Source organism: Argopecten irradians, chromosome 8, assembly GCF_041381155.1.
Source record: "Argopecten irradians isolate NY chromosome 8, Ai_NY, whole genome shotgun sequence".
Classification (NCBI taxonomy): domain Eukaryota; kingdom Metazoa; phylum Mollusca; class Bivalvia; order Pectinida; family Pectinidae; genus Argopecten; species Argopecten irradians.
Window position 1 is genome coordinate 13,494,635 of NC_091141.1, and position 16,695 is coordinate 13,511,329.

General features: G+C 34.6%; 2 protein-coding genes across 2 annotated transcripts in view; both read left to right on the forward strand.

Annotated features, from left to right (window-relative positions):
* LOC138329424 (leucine-rich repeat and IQ domain-containing protein 1-like) overlaps positions 1-16,695 on the forward strand; it is a 49,662-nt gene that overhangs the window by 25,861 nt on the left and 7,106 nt on the right. The window contains exons 17-28 of the mRNA XM_069276418.1: positions 807-934; positions 1,155-1,228; positions 1,428-1,524; positions 1,807-1,977; positions 2,336-2,704; positions 2,963-3,122; positions 5,045-5,167; positions 5,498-5,547; positions 5,986-6,228; positions 6,461-6,555; positions 7,583-7,690; positions 8,057-8,195. Of these exons, the coding sequence (XP_069132519.1) occupies positions 807-934; positions 1,155-1,228; positions 1,428-1,524; positions 1,807-1,977; positions 2,336-2,704; positions 2,963-3,122; positions 5,045-5,167; positions 5,498-5,547; positions 5,986-6,228; positions 6,461-6,555; positions 7,583-7,690; positions 8,057-8,195 (1,757 nt within the window). The remainder of the gene's footprint in view (positions 1-806; positions 935-1,154; positions 1,229-1,427; positions 1,525-1,806; positions 1,978-2,335; positions 2,705-2,962; positions 3,123-5,044; positions 5,168-5,497; positions 5,548-5,985; positions 6,229-6,460; positions 6,556-7,582; positions 7,691-8,056; positions 8,196-16,695) is intronic.
* On the forward strand, positions 8,321-9,986 carry LOC138329425 (uncharacterized). Its single transcript, XM_069276419.1, has one exon. It carries the CDS (start codon positions 8,971-8,973, stop codon positions 9,787-9,789), a length of 819 nt encoding a protein of 272 aa, XP_069132520.1. The 5' UTR covers positions 8,321-8,970; the 3' UTR covers positions 9,790-9,986.

Here is a 16,695-nt window from a genome sequence, read left to right on the forward strand (position 1 = left end):
TATAGGTACACACTAAACCCCTCCCCCTAGGTCCTCAACTCTCCTCTAACAACCTACTTCAGGTATGTATAGGTACACTAACCCCTCCCCTAGGTCCTCAAACTCTCCTCTAACAACCTACTTCAGGTATGTATAGGTACACTAACCCCCCCCCCAGGTCCTCAAACTCTCCTCTAACAACCTTCTTCAGGTATGTATAGGTACACTAACCCCTCCCCCTAGGTCCTCAAACTCTCCTCTAACAACCTTCTTCAGGTATGTATAGGTACACTAACCCCCCCCCCCCAGGTCCTCAAACTCTCCTCTACCAACCTACTTCAGGTATGTATAGGTACACTAACCCCTCCCCCCTAGGTCCTCAAACTCTCCTCTAACAACCTACTTCAGGTATGTATAGGTACACTAACCCCTCCCCCTAGGTCCTCAAACTCTCCTCTAACAACCTACTTCAGGTATGTATAGGTACACTAACCCCTCCCCCCAGGTCCTCAAACTCTGTTTTGAAAATATTCTTCAGGATTCTCCTAAAAAGGTGCTCAGATGATGATATCAATAAAATGATATGCAAGACGGGTGCTTGTTCTATACAGGAATGAATACAATCTTCTGTAGCTTTGCAATTGGTAAATGTGATCTGAACACGCCTAGTTCTCTATTATTATAGTCCACAAGACATGTGCAACTAGTATTAATAAAATCAAAGGATATATGATGTACAATCTTTATAAGAGAAAGGTTCCAATAATTAAATATACAGTAGATATTTTTGAGCCATGTGTCGTGATGATCATACTATAATGTTACAGCTGCCCGATCTGAAGAATCAGGTGCTACTACAGACATTGTGTTTAGAGGACAACAGTCTGGACTGTATCAAGGGACTGGCTCTCTGTTGGTTCCCCCTACTGCAGAAACTCGACCTTAGTCAAAACAGGTAAGCCTTAGCAAAACAGGTAAGCTATTACATATCCAAGACAAGTTGGAGTTTCAGAGTTAATAGGTTAAGGTCAATGTCAATTTTACAGCCAGATATAACTCAGTTGATAAATAGCTTTCTGAGAAGTTTTGGGGGCCCATTAGGGACTTGTGTTGCTTCAGCAATACTAAGTTTACTTGGTAACAGATATTTTCTAATGCGAAGTTTTCATTTGCAGCATTGAACATCTAGTCAACTTTGAAGTGTTCCATTTACTGCGGGATGTGGATGTTGGTAGTAACCAAATTATGGGTGAGTACAATATATCATATTTGATGAGGTGGCTGCAGTACCCTAGTGGTTGAGAAATCCAACATTCTGCCACAGTATCCAGGAAGTTAATGTTCTACCACTTAATCATTCACTTCTATAAGTGAAATACCTCATGGATATTCATGGATGTTTAATATACTGTTGACACAAATAAGTTAGATGTTTTCTCCTGTTCCAGATGCTGAGGTGCTTAACAAGTGTTTGTGTGGTTGTGTGTATTTAGAGAAACTTGGAGTGATAGATAACCCAGCCCTGGAGGAGGATTCAGAACTTAGGTAGGTCCTTCATTTTTACTTCATTGAGGATTATAATACCATAGATAACCTCTAATCAATGTAAATTACTGTATGGGTTTTCAAACCAGGCCATATTATGACTGGATGCAATATAGCTATGTATGTGAGAGAATATTTCAGCTGATACTCCCAATATATGTGTCTGTTTATATTAACTAAGAAACTGATCAGTACATGTTAGAGGTACAGGTAGTATCTACTTCAGAGACCCCCCCCCCCCCATCCTTCAATCACACAAACCTCTATTTTACTAATTCCTAGGTCCAAACTTGCCGAGATGTTTCCCAGACTATCATCCCTTGACAGTGCTGAGTACGCAGGGTCACATGACAGTAATTCACCAATCAGACCACGCAACAGTTTCGAGGCCATGTGTGTAATACAAGCGAAAGTGTTTCAGGACGCTACACATAAACTGGATCAGGACTTGAAGTAAGCTATGTATCAAGGACATTTTGTGACTTAACGTTAAAGTGTGAATGAAGGTCATGGTGTAACTCAAGGTCACAGATAGATCAAGACTTCACTGTTACTGAAGGGCGTGTGTGTATCAAGTTTGTGTCGTGTTTCTAATATGGTCATAGGATGGATCCAGATCATCATGTTTTGTCTGATTGAAGCCTTCTATAACTGAAAATGTACTCAAAACACTATACACATTTTTTTTTAAAGAATTTCACCAGTAAGATGATGATGAAAATAAATCATGATAAGTTTTAATACTGATTATGTTTCACTTCAGGTCAAGGTCAAATGCTATAGATAAATGTTTTACTCTTATTTTCTGTAGGTCACTAGAAAGCCACGGTCAGATCAACTTGTCTCATATGTGTGACATACACTACAAATTTTGTGATAAAATGCACCACATTGCTGTCGAGTATCGTAACTCTCACGAGTATGGTGAGGTGACAATGACTGTGCCTACAGCACCATCTACGCCAAGAACTGTTAGTCATCCTCGATCTGGTCGGACCAAACCTGCGCCCGTCGTCAGAGAGGAACAGTATGTTAGTCCAAAGGAAATGTTTGAGCGCGCTCTCCAGGGTGAAAATGCTTCTGTCAATAACAATCACACAAATACTGGCAAGGAACCAAAGATAACTGCTGATATGGTCGGCAAGTTTCTAGAAAGAGACAAAGATTCAGAAACACACAGGTAAGCTTTCTAAATTTATAGTGTATCCAAGGTTAAATAATTAATTTTTCACAACTTATTTGATGTTTGAAAAGCAGATCTGTATACTTTTAAAAAATAAATTAGAAAAATGGAAATTCTCATTAACATAAAGGTGATGTATAGAAGAAGTGAAATTTTTATCCCTGATGTATATCTCCATTTAGTTCTTTGGTCTCCAGGTAAACAAACATCTCTTAGATAAGATTACCTATTACTGAATCTGTTGTTGTTTCCTAGGTTACAAAGGGAGAAGTCAGCCATTATGATACAGGCTGCCTGGCGAGGCTATTGTGTAAGGAAGAGGTTACTAGCTGAGGACTTATATGTTCACCACAACATGTCTGATGTAGACTACGAGGTGTTACAGGAACTTCACCGCGCAGCTACCAAAATACAGGTAAGTTAGGTCACATGACAGTACACAAAATACATGTAAGTTAGGTCTCATGATGCGTCCACAAAATACATGTAGGTTAGGTCACATGACATGTCCACAAAATACAGGTAAGTTAGGTCTTATAGCATGTACAAAAATACAAATAAGTTTGATCACATGACATGCTCACAAAATACATGTAGGTTAGGTCATGTGATTCTCAACAAAATACAGGTATTAAATTGTATGAGGCTAAGGTAATACAGATATTGGTAGGTCAATAATTCTGTGTCAAAATATTTTTATGTTATTTAGGCTTCTGAGAGAAGAAACTAGATATGAAGTCATGTATCCTATCTAGCTTCTGAGAGAAGTAACTAGATATGAAGTCATGTATCCTATCTAGCTTCTGAGAGAAGTAACTAGATATGAAGTCATGTATCCTATCTAGCTTCTGAGAGAAGTAACTAGATATGAAGTCATGCATCCTTCTAGCTCTGAAAGTAGATGCATCCTATCTAGCTTCTGAGAGAAGTAACTAGATATGAAGTCATGTATCCTATCTAGCTTCTGAGAGAAGTAACTAGATATGAAGTCATGTATCCTATCTAGCTTCTGAGAGAAGTAACTAGATATGAAGTCATGTATCCTATCTAGCTTCTGAGAGAAGTAACTAGATATGAAGTCATGTATCCTATCTAGCTTCTGAGAGAAGTAACTAGATATGAAGTCATGTATCCTATCTAGCTCCTGAGAGAAGTAACTAGATATGAAGTCATGTATCCTATCTAGCTTCTGAGAGAAGTAACTAGATATGAAGTCATGTATCCTATCTAGCTCCTGAGAGAGAAGTAACTAGATATGAAGTCATGTATCCTATCTAGCTTCTGAGAGAAGTAACTAGATATGAAGTCATGTATATCTATCTAGCTTCTGAGAGAAGTAACTAGATATGAAGTCATGTATCCTATCTAGCTTCTGAGAGAAGTAACTAGATATGAAGTCATGTATCCTATCTAGCTCCTGAGAGAAGTAACTAGATATGAAGTCATGTATCCTATCTAGCTTCTGAGAGAAGTAACTAGATATGAAGTCATGCATCCTATCTAGCTCCTGAGAGAAGTAACTAGATATGAAGTCATGTATCCTATCTAGCTTCTGAGAGAAGTAACTAGATATGAAGTCATGCATCCTATCTAGCTCCTGAGAGAAGTAACTAGATATGAAGTCATGTATCCTATCTAGCTTCTGAGAGAGAAGTAACTAGATATGAAGTCATGTATCCTATCTAGCTCCTGAGAGAAGTAACTAGATATGAAGTCATGTATCCTATCTAGCTTCTGAGAGAAGTAACTAGATATGAAGTCATGTATCCTATCTAGCTTCTGAGAGAAGTAACTAGATATGAAGTCATGCATCCTATCTAGCTTCTGAGAGAAGTAACTAGATATGAAGTCATGTATCCTATCTAGCTTCTGAGAGAAGTAACTAGATATGAAGTCATGTATCCTATCTAGCTCCTGAGAGAAGTAACTAGATATGAAGTCATGTATCCTATCTAGCTTCTGAGAGAAGTAACTAGATATGAAGTCATGTATCCTATCTAGCTTCTGAGAGAAGTAACTAGATAGTAGCCAGATATTACAGAGTTTGTATCAATGTTTACAGGCTGTGTTTAGAGGATAGTAGCCAGATATTACAGAGTTTGTATCAATGTTTACAGGCTGTGTTTAGAGGATAGTAGCCAGATATTACAGAGTTTATATCAATGTTTACAGGCTATGTTTGGGGGATAGTAGGCAGATGTTACAGAGTTTGTATCAATGTTTACAGGCTGTGTTTGGGGGATAGTAGCCAGATATTACAGAGTTTGTATCAATGTTTACAGGCTGTGTTTAGAGGATAGAAGCCAGATATTACAGAGTTTGTATCAATGTTTACAGGCTGTGTTTAGAGGATACAACCTTAGGAACAAACTGGAAAAGGCCTTAGAGTTTGCCCGATTTGAAGAATCTGAAGATGAAGATTTTGATGAGGTGGATTTGGGTGAATTCAATTTTGATGAGGTAAATAAATAATGATGATATATATATCCTTGGGATACTTTTGGCCATGGTCTGTATGAGAGAACTGTTTCCTTACATTTCATATGCTAATAGGTTTAAAACCTGATTTGTTTTATCAAATACCATGGAAACCTGATCAGTTTACACAGGATATTTTGTTATGGTCAAAAAGCTCATCAGAACTTTCTGTGTAATACAAATAATGCCATGATGCTACTGTTATCTATATATAGGTGAAATTCTGTATCTATATATAGGTGAAATTCTGTATCTATATATAGGTGAAATTCTGTATCTATATATAGGTGAAATTCTGTATGTCTCTTTTAGAATATGCTGGATGACTGGAAACCACCAGAAACACCTCAGATTCCTGCCAGGTAGGTTATAACATACAATCTGCCATTGATTTAATTTTCGTTTTACCCGATTTTCTTTTTTTCTTTTGATTATATTTAATAATGAATAATATTATCTAAATCACATTTATATCCATATAAATGATATAGGTTTGATGTAAACATGCTTTGTAGATGCACACTCCTTACATATATTGATAAGATGGATGATAGATATAATCATTAGTTTCTTGGTATGGTTCTGATAAAAGATCATTTCATTTTGATCAACATGTGTCTTATATAAATTGATTTTCTTTCAAGAAAGATAATGGTTTTAGAAGATATTAGAGTTTTATCATTACATACTGGATCTTGATGGCATAAAACCCCTTGATTGTCTGAGAAATTATTATAATAAGCTGGTCAAAGGAATAAGTTACTTAATAAGGTAAACATTTTATCTCTGGTTACCTTCAGCCATGCTGTCCTGGGAAAACCTCCGTCAGGAAAGCTACCTTCAGCTGACCATGTGCCTTACTTGGACCTGGGAGATAAGCCCCATCCCCCAGGGCAGCCAAGAAAGGCGTGGCGGGGAATGGACTCACCCCTATCTAACATTCAGTCCAGGCCTCCGTCCTCTCTGGCCAGCGGTACGATCAGTGGCATGGACAGTCATCGGTCAGTGTTGTCCAAGAAAGAGGAGAAACTCACACAGGAATGGTTGGTTTATTTCTGTCTGGGGTCAATAAGTGCATATGTATTATTTACTTTCTTTATTTGTTTTCTTCAATTTGGTATGTGAAATTTTTCTAATGATTTTGAAGTATAATCACCATTTCACTAATTTGCCTCTAGTAAGAAAGGATGTATTTTATCATAAATTGTTAAACTACTAGTTACAGCATCGATATGACAGACATTACATGTTTATCATACTATCAACATTTTTCAGGGGGTTTAAAGACAACCAAACAGCCATTCTGATGATGCAGAGAGCAAAGAAAATGAAGTATAACGCTGAACGGAGAAAGAAACTCGGCAAACTAGGTAAACTATTGTCGGAGATTTTCTTCATATTGACCTACCCATATGTAACTGCATTTTTAGGTCACCTGACCATAGGTCATGGTGACCTATTGCGATAGTCTTTTGTCCGTCGTCGTCCGTTGTCCGTAAAAATTTACTGGTGAACGTGATAACTTGGGTAAATATAAACCGATCTTAATGAAACTTTGCATGTAGACTAACATTAGAAAGATCTCGGACGAGTTTAAAAATCAGCATGATTTGATAGAAATTTGCGGAGTGTTTGCCCTTTGCTCTAAAAATTATTATTAGATATTGTGAATGTAATTACTTGAGTAAATAGGAACCGAGCTTAATGAAACTTTATATGTAGACTAACATTAAAAAAATTTCAGACGAGTTTGAAAATCAGTGTGATTCGATTGTAATTTGCGGAGTTATTGCCCTTTGCTCTAATAATTATTAATAGACATTGTGAACGCGATAACTTGAGTAAATATCAACAGAGCTGAATGAAACTTTGTATGTAGACTGACATTGGAAAGATCTCTTATGACTTTGAAAATCAGCATGATTCGATAGTAATTTACGACCTGAATAAATCGTAATTTATGGAGTTATTGCCTTTAGCAATTATAATTATTGAATCTTGTGAAAAGGTAACTTGAGTAAATTTGTACCAAGCTTGATGAAACTTTCTATGTAGACTAATATTGTAAAAATCTCAAATAAGTTTGAAAATAAGCTTGATTCGACTCTAACTTATTTATGGAGTTATTGCCCTTTGCAATAATAATCATTGAACCTTGTGAATACTGTAATGTGAGTAAATATGCACCAGGCTTATTGGAACTTTGTATGTAGAACTTTTAGATGTATGTTCCTATTTCATGAATAAAAGACATCAGTAAAATACATAACTAATTTGTGTCAAATATCAGGTGACCGTTAAGGCCCATGGGCCTCTTGTTACAAGCATAATTACAGTGATAATGTACACTGGATATATTTCTGAAGATATGTTGTTATCTTATTTTCTCATTGTTAGATCCCAAACAGAGGCTAGCACTGTTCAGGAAACTTGAGGAGACAACCAATATAAGGACAGTAGTCCAACCATCCAGGAAAACCCTGCCACGGAAGGAGTACTTCCAAGGTAAGCTTTCATTGTCCTAATTCAAATCGTCATCATGTTCATGTGTAAGTAAATGTAGAAGAGTGTTTATCTACTGAGCTGAGAATGTATTGTATGTTCCCATGAATGGCTTTGTCAGAAGCAGCAACTATGTTGCTTCAGTGAGACAGTAAAATAAAGTCAAGCTCAGTTTCACTCTGGCACAAGGATTTTAGGTCTCCCAGATCACACTAGCATCACGTAAGGGAGACCATCAGTTGTTAATGGATTGTAAAGCATTTAAATAACATTACAGAAACCTATTATCATTCTTGTGAATTATAGATCTGAATAGCTGCATGTTTATGTGACATGGTATTGTGTAATTATTGTTTTCCATTTCTGCAGCACGCCAGCAGGAGATCGAAAGAAAAGAGCTTGACAAGAAAGTTGAAAACCATAACCGCACCAAACGTACCTTTGAGTGGATACACACACAGGTCGGGGAATATGATGTGACAGACTCGCGGATCAGTAAGCCACATGGGTAAGTAGAAAGTGGATTGTGAGAACTGTATTTGATGGGCTCCATGGTTTGATTCTCCTAACTTGGTAACTGGGTTTTTTTTTAAGCTAGGAGAATCATCTACATTTTGTTTAACAATTTGTATATTATTAGAATTATAGCTCACCTGCCTGTCTAAGAGATATCTTTGACATCATGGCTTAAACTGACATTATTTGGGCCTGACACTGGAGAAATCATTATGACTGTCATATCCCACAAAGGAGTCAAAATTTTAGATTTCAACAAAAATTGATTCAAGGGTTTTAGAAGACACTGAATATCGTGGTAATACATTATCTAATGTAGTATTGAAGAAATCCAAAATGTCACTTGTCATTTACTGCAGCTATTAGGGTCAACTTAGCGGAGGCAGGATCTGGTTGATGTCAGATTCCTAGTCTTGGTGGTGGTCAAGGTCACGCGGACCTGTGCGGACACACGATTTTTTGCTCTGACGAAGTTGGATTATATCCGAGTTTTTAGCAAATGACCAGTCTCAATTTTTGGTCTGTGTGTTGACTACGTACATGTGCTTCAAGCTATTGCAAAATTTAGATGGTTTTACGTCTAAAAGTGTGTTTTTATAGACATTGAAAATCTAACAATGGGCTATATGTAGTTCCTATACCGCGTGACAACCATTCACCGCTCGCCCGCCGACTATTTGCACGGACTTAGCCTGTGTATACGTGTTTACTACGTGTACGTGGAATCATCATATCATTATATAAACTGTTGTGAATCTTTTGTAATCATGCCACCACCCATTGGAAAACATTCGAAATCTTCTATTTCCATTGGAACGAGATCAACTGATGATCGGCTTGATGAAATTAGTGCTCAGGTGGGGAATCTTATAACAAAGCCTGAGATGGACAAGAGAATGACCAGATTTACAGAAAGATTGGAGGATAAGTTTGAAAAGCTACAAAATGACTTAAAGAGAGAAAACAGAGAGCTCATTGAGGTTTTGGAGGGACGGATTTTCGATCTTGAAAAGGATAATATTTCTCTCCGGAAAACTGTGACAGAGTTACAGGATCGCTACACCGAACTACAGAAATCCCAACAATGGTCTGAAGAGAAATATAATGACCTAGAACAGCATGGACGGAAGAACTCAATCAGAATTTTCGGCCTAGAAGATACATCAGAGAAAGAGACTGTTCAGGAATGTAAGGAGAAAGTAGTATCTCTGGTGAACTCCAAATTGAAGGTTGCATTACGAGGTGATGAAATAGACATAACGCATAGACTGGGAAAATTTGTGCACGGGAAAAAACGAAATGTGATTGTAAAGTTTACCCATAGGACTAAAAAGCACGAAATCTTGAGAGCAAGGAAGATCCTGAAAGGGACGGGAATTTCCGTATTTGAAGATCTCACCAAATATAACCAGGACAGACTAAAGGAAGCGTATCATGTCAACTGTGTGCAAAACTCGTACAGTATCGATGGAAAACTTTTCGTTATTCTCAAGGATGGTAGGAAACGTAGACTTCTATATGACACGCCACTAACTGAGGAATTCTTACTCAGAGATGAAAACTTCACGCGAACGCGAGTTGGTTGAGCTATCCATTTCCGATATCGGTAGAGGACATTTCGGGGATCATTCCTGGACTACCGATCATATATTAACTTCAATCTTTGTGGTTTTTCTTGTGTTAATAATAGGAAATCTCTTCATTTGTAAGTGCGTACGTGAAAGTGTTTTTTTTTCGATGTTTGGGATCTAAAATTATTCCATAGTGTAAGGTGAGTAAAATACCCCAGATTTTTTAACTCGTTTTTCTAATGGGGTTCTTTACCTCCAAATACTGTTTATTCTATTAATTCTTATAACTGTATTGCATATTTCTATGTTACATATATAAAGATATTACTGAAATAACAATTCACCACATTTATTAGTGGCTGATCATGGTATGTTATTTTCCGGACAAAACCAACAGGCATTATAGTCTACATTTAGTATAGTACTTCCGGTTTTTATCAATTTCCGGTTTTATTTCATAGCAAGTACTGAAGTGCATATTAGAAATCTATATATTCGCACAATGCAACTGTTCCTAGACTGGGCGTGTAAGTTGAATGGTTGTCTTTTGATTGATTTGACCTAAATGAAAACTTTTTACATGTTTTCTTTATTTTCCTTTTTCTTCTTCTTATTCTTTCTCTCCCGTTTGTTTCCGTTACTTGCCCTATGTTGGATGTCACTGCCGCTTTCTCTCGTTTGATATATTTTTTTTCAGGTTATCTCATAACCTATGAATGAAATCAATGTTCTATCAGCAAATTGTCAGGGTTTAGGTCAGAAGTTCAAAAGAAAAGACGTTTTCTCATATTTGAAAGATAAAAGATACAGTATTTTTTTGTTTACAAGATACCCATTTCACACAGGAACATGAAGACTTTTTGAGAAATGAATGGGGATATAATGCGTACTTTAGCTCTTTTAAATCAAACTCGCGTGGTGTTGCCATCCTACTAAATAACAATTTTGAATCTAAGGTACACAGAGAGAAAAAGGATAGAAATGGCAATTTTCTTGCGCTTGATATTAATATTGATGGGTTAAGGACAACTCTAATATCACTCTATGGCCCGAATCAAGATACTCCAGATTTTTATGATGTAAATACAAGAAACCATACATGATTTTAACAATGACCATATTATAATTTGTGGTGATTTTAATCTTGTTTTGAACCCGTCGGTAGACTATGATAGTAACTATAAACATGTAAATAATCCTGCAGCGAGGAATAAGGTTCTTGAAATAATAGAAAACAATAATCTTATTGATATTTTTAGAGAACACCACCCTGATATTAGACGATATACTTGGCGTAGGGTTAATCCTGTAAAACAAGCCAGATTGGACTTTTTTCTTGTTTCTGAATCTTTGCTATCAAGTGTAAATAAATCAAAAATTGAACCAGGCTACAAATCTGATCATTCTACCCCTATAATATCCCTGTCAGTAAATGAATTTAGGAAAGGAAAAGGACTATGGAAATTAAATAATTCCCTACTCAATGATACATCTTATATTGAAATAGTAAAAACTTGCATCAAAGATACAAAACGACAATATTGTTTACCTGTTTATAATATTGACACAATTGAAAACATTCCTGAGGATGACTTACAGTTTATGATAAATGATCAATTATTCTTAGAAACATAACTAATGGAAATTAGAGGAAAATCTATCTCTTATGCATCATTCAAGAAAAAACAAAGAAGTCAACAAGAAGAAAAGTTAAAGAAGGAAATTTTGATACTAGAAGCAGAAACTAATATTGATCTTGTAAAATTAACTCGTCTGAAGAAAGATTTAGAGGATAGTAGAGCAAAAAGGATAAGAGGAAGTCTCATTAGATCTAAAGCAAAATGGGTTCATGAGGGAGAAAAACCAACTTCTTATTTTCTTAACCTAGAAAACAGAAACTTTACTTCTAAAATAATTCCTAACATCCAGAAGGAAAATGGCGAATTTATCACTGATCAGGTTGAAATATTAAATGAGGTTAGTGACTTTTATGAAAATTTGTATAGAGATAGGGTTGTAGATAATGTTGATTTAGAAACACACCTACATAACTGTAATGTACCAAAACTAACTAACTCCGAGGCTCATAAGTTAGAGGGAAATATTAATAACACAGAAGCAGGAAAAACACTCTATAGTATGAAAAATAATAAGAGTCCGGGGTCGGATGGTTTTACTACAGAATTTTTTAAAAAATTTTGGAAAAATCTTGGAAACTTTATTGTTCGCTCTTTAAACTATGGATTTTCTTCTGGTCAGTTATCTGTTACACAAAGACATGGTGTTATTGTATGTATACCAAAGGGAGATAAGCCGCGCCAGTTTTTAAAAAATTGGAGACCAATTACTTTATTGAATATTATATATAAAATTGCATCTGGTGTTATAGCCAATAGAATAAAAAGAGTTTTGGATAGGTTAATAAGCGAAGACCAGACTGGTTTTTTGTCAGGAAGGTATATAGGAGAAAATATTAGAACAGTTTATGACATAATGAAATATTTAGATGATGCTGATATCCCTGGTATGCTAATGTTAATTGATTTTGAAAAAGCTTTCGATTCAGTTTCTTGGGATTTTATTGATAAGTTTTAAAATATTTTAATTTTGGAAAGGATATTCAAAATTGCATAAAAGTTTTTCTTTGTAATACATATGCTTCAATTAATCAAGGCGGCAATATCTCTAAGAAAATTGACATCAAAAGAGGATGCCGTCAAGGTGATCCAATCTCGCCATATATCTTTATACTTTGTGCCGAAGTCCTCGCTGCAAGAATAAGAACAAATGATAAAATTACAGGCATAAATTTACCAGTTGATAACATACCTATTTTGAATGTTCAATATGCAGATGACACTGGCCTTATATTAGATGGTTCAGAGACATCACTAAGCGAGTCAGTCTCTGAATTAAGTTACTATGCCAAAATTTCTGGTCTTAATATCAATACTAATAAAACACAAGTGATCTGGTTAGGGAGTTACAAATATAGCAACACAGAATATCGTCCGGACCTAAATTTACAATGGGGGAAGAACAATTTCACTTTCTTGGGTATAGATTTCTCTGTTGATTTAGATATGATACCAAAAATGAACTTTGACAAGAAAATTGTGAAGCTTAAGGCAATAATAACCTCATGGAAAAGAAGAAATCTGACTCCAATAGGAAAAATTCATATTATAAAATCACTCTTGATTTCGCAACTAAACTATTTATTTATTACCCTTCCGAATCCTTCAGAAAAATACATTTCCCAGTTAAATTCTATCATATATAACCTTTTAAGGAATGGTAATAGACATCAAATTAAGAAGGCTGTTGTTGTACAGAAATATATAAATGGGGGTTTTAAAATGATTGATTTGTTATGTTTTATCAACTCCCTTAAGCTAGGGTGGATAAGGAGATTAACTAGTGCATCTGGTAAATGGACATCCATATTGAAGCTAGATATTGATTTTAATAAATTTTATCAATGTGGAGAAGAATATGTGAATTCATGTATTTTAAACTGTAAAAATAAATTTTGGACAGATGTTTTCAAAGCCTGGAAATTGCTAAATAATTCTGAAAATATGAAACAGCACAAAAAGGAAAATTTTCTTAAATCTCCACTTTGGTACAACAATGAAATTCAAATAAATAGGAAATTTGTCTTCTTCCAGAGCTGGTACCTAAAAGGCATTTATATGATAAATGATCTTACAAAGGATACTGATTTTAACAACTTAAATTTCCTAGCATTTGAGGATTTTTCACAAAAGTTTAATGTTAACTGTAATTTCTTATAATATCATGGAATGATAATGGCAATTAAACAATATCTAAGAAATATTGTTAAAGATACAGAAAAATTACCGCTTCCTAATATACCATTAAATTTAGAGTTGGTCATTAAAAGTAAAAGAGGGTGTAAAGACTTTTATAATTGTATGTTAGTAACACCACCGAGGCCTACTGGCACTACAAAATGGAATAGAGAGTTTGACTTTGACGATGATAAATGGAAAAAAAATTCATAAATTGCCCTTTTCAGTTACTAATAACTCAAAGCTTATATGGTTTCAGGCAAGAATTAATCACCATATTTTGGTGACAAACACATTTCTATTTAAGATCAATTTGATACCTAGTTCATTGTGTACTTTTTGTAATTTGGAGAATGAATCAATGATACACAGTTTATGGGAGTGTAATGAGATTCAAACATTATTACAACAATTTGAATCTTTGCTGGATGTACTTTTTATTCCATTTGCTTATAATAAAGAAACTTTCCTCTTTGGAATTGTTGAACAAAAATGTAGTAAGGTTGATAATGAAATATTGATAATTATTAAACAAAACATGTATATGTACAAAACAAGATGTCTTTATAAATCATTGAGTATAAATGCCTTAATTAATAATATTAAGGATAATTATAATGTTCAAAAGTATAATATATCTTATCAGAGTGAAAATAAGATAAAAATGTTTGAGATGGAATGGGAGAAAATGGAAACCTTTACTGGATCTTTAATAAATTTTTTGATTGATTGGTGCCCCTCATAAAGATTACATATTATGTATATAGTAAACAGTTTGTTTGTCTAGCGATATGTATACTGGCCGCCCTACGGTGTGTCAAATGCATACCATGTCTTTATATTATGTTACAATGTCAACCCTGATTTTTTTGCAATAATCTATAATAATATGCTGTTCCTTCATTAAACCAAATTATAATACACAGTGCATCCAACACCCCCCCCCCCTCCCTCTACTTTTAAACCCCCCCTCCCCTTCATTTTTCTTTTATTCCAATCTTCTCTTTTCTTTCTATTTCTTTCTCCTACACAATGACTTTATTCATGTCCTGATTTTTGTTTTATTTTATTTTTGTTTTTTGGTTTTTTTTTTTTTTTTTTTCTTTCATCAATGGTATACGCATACTATGTCCAATAATGCAATGATTTATATATCCCAAAAAGTACAAAAAAATCATAAATCTACATCACTTATTTTCAATATATTAAAATAATTATGCTTTGTATATTAGATATTCTAAGTGGTCTATAACTATTTGTGTGTGAAGTTTAAACTTTGTAGCATTTATTGGACATAGTATGTTTTATTGTAATCATGTTTCTAATTGTATATGTCTGTGTGTGAATGTGAGTGTGTGTGTGTATGTGAGATAGTTACATATTGGTGTATAAAAATAGAACAATGTGAATGTATATTTCTATGTGAAATCCTATGTATGAAATACATGTATGTGTGTGAGTGTACGTTTTTGTGCATGTAATTGTGTGTAGATGTGGTCATCTGCTGATGTGTAATTACGATATATACATTTTAACGGTAAAACTTGGTTTTACCAGTATTGGTATCGCAATTCCGGAACTAGCTTTTTACCCCCCCGGCTGGTGTCGTGAAGAATAAACTGAATAACCACACATTTGTGGTATATGTAGTTGTAATTTGCACCCAGATACAATATAAACTAGTTTAGAATCATTCTGTAAACTTATTCAGCAGCATCAATATCATTTTAAATGGATTGCGAAGAAAATAAGAAAATATAGTGAACTGCATTTCATTAGAAACTTAATAATATTCCCAAGATAATCAACAGGTACAAGTGGTGTCGTGGTAAGTCCTGAGCTTTCTAAGCTGACGGCCCGGGTTCAACCCTTTTCGTCGGCAGGTTAATTTAATTTTTTTTTTATTTCATATTTTTATTTGTTGTTAATTCACCATGCTTGAAAATATTCTTTATTTTGTCTTTATATTTATTTTTGTTTTATTTTATTTTTATTTTCCAAAAGTTTATTCCAAACATAGACATGTATAGCATATACACTAAATTACGAACATCCCACTATTACGGCCACTTATTTTCAGTTCCGATTTTTTTTTCTCTTCAGAAATACAATCACACCGCTACAGTATTCTGTTTTTACGACCAATTTTAATAGTCCCAAAGACCACTAAATTAACACTAATTGACCATTTGATTATGACCACAGGCGCATGTGACTTCACACCTCGCTGTGCCTCACCTTCCCGCACGCAGCAACCCGTGAACAACAACTACCCGCAGGTACATCAGTCAGTCTTTTGTTTCCGTCAACCTAATTATCAGATTATCTACCTGTACTAGGAGAGTGTTAATTGCCATCATTTGCATACTTGTGACTGGCAGTTGACGTGATCGAAACCACAAGTAATGCAACGTTCTTTCGATAGCTCTGGTGGTGAGATCGAACGATTTAGGCAGTTCTTTCTCATACGTGTAACGCCAATGGAATTAAAATTCTTTAATGTATGAGATATATTGATCTTATTTCAGATATTTATGAAGTACCGTAGGCCAATCATCTCATTTCAATAGATGTGTCATCTATTTTGTTGCGGTAAACAATCGGTGTTTTGCATTAGTTAAAAGTACGCTTGACTATTGCACAGTAGTCTTTCAAACACTTTACCGATTGTGATCGTAAGTTATTATTTGACCAATCATTGCACATGGCGGGGTAATTAAAATCGATTTACGTAAATATTAATAATAATTTACACAGATCAATACCAATTTTAAAACACATAGATTCTCATTTACCTCAGGTGATACTATGTGATAATTAAACCAGAGACATAGATAATTTAATAACTATCTAAAACTCTGATTAAACTAACGATATGTATTTGAATTATAATTAAAACATAATAGAAAGTAATGTCTAGAAAAAGTATTTTCATTTAGATCGTCAACAATTACTTCAGTGAAATTCAGTTTAAGATTTAAATAAGCACACACCATTAACTTTATTTAATTAAAAAAATATGTCTATGCTCTAGAAATAAATGGTATAGTCATTATATGTCCCTAATTTATCAATATTTAAAAAATATTTGTAAATTATTGGTTTT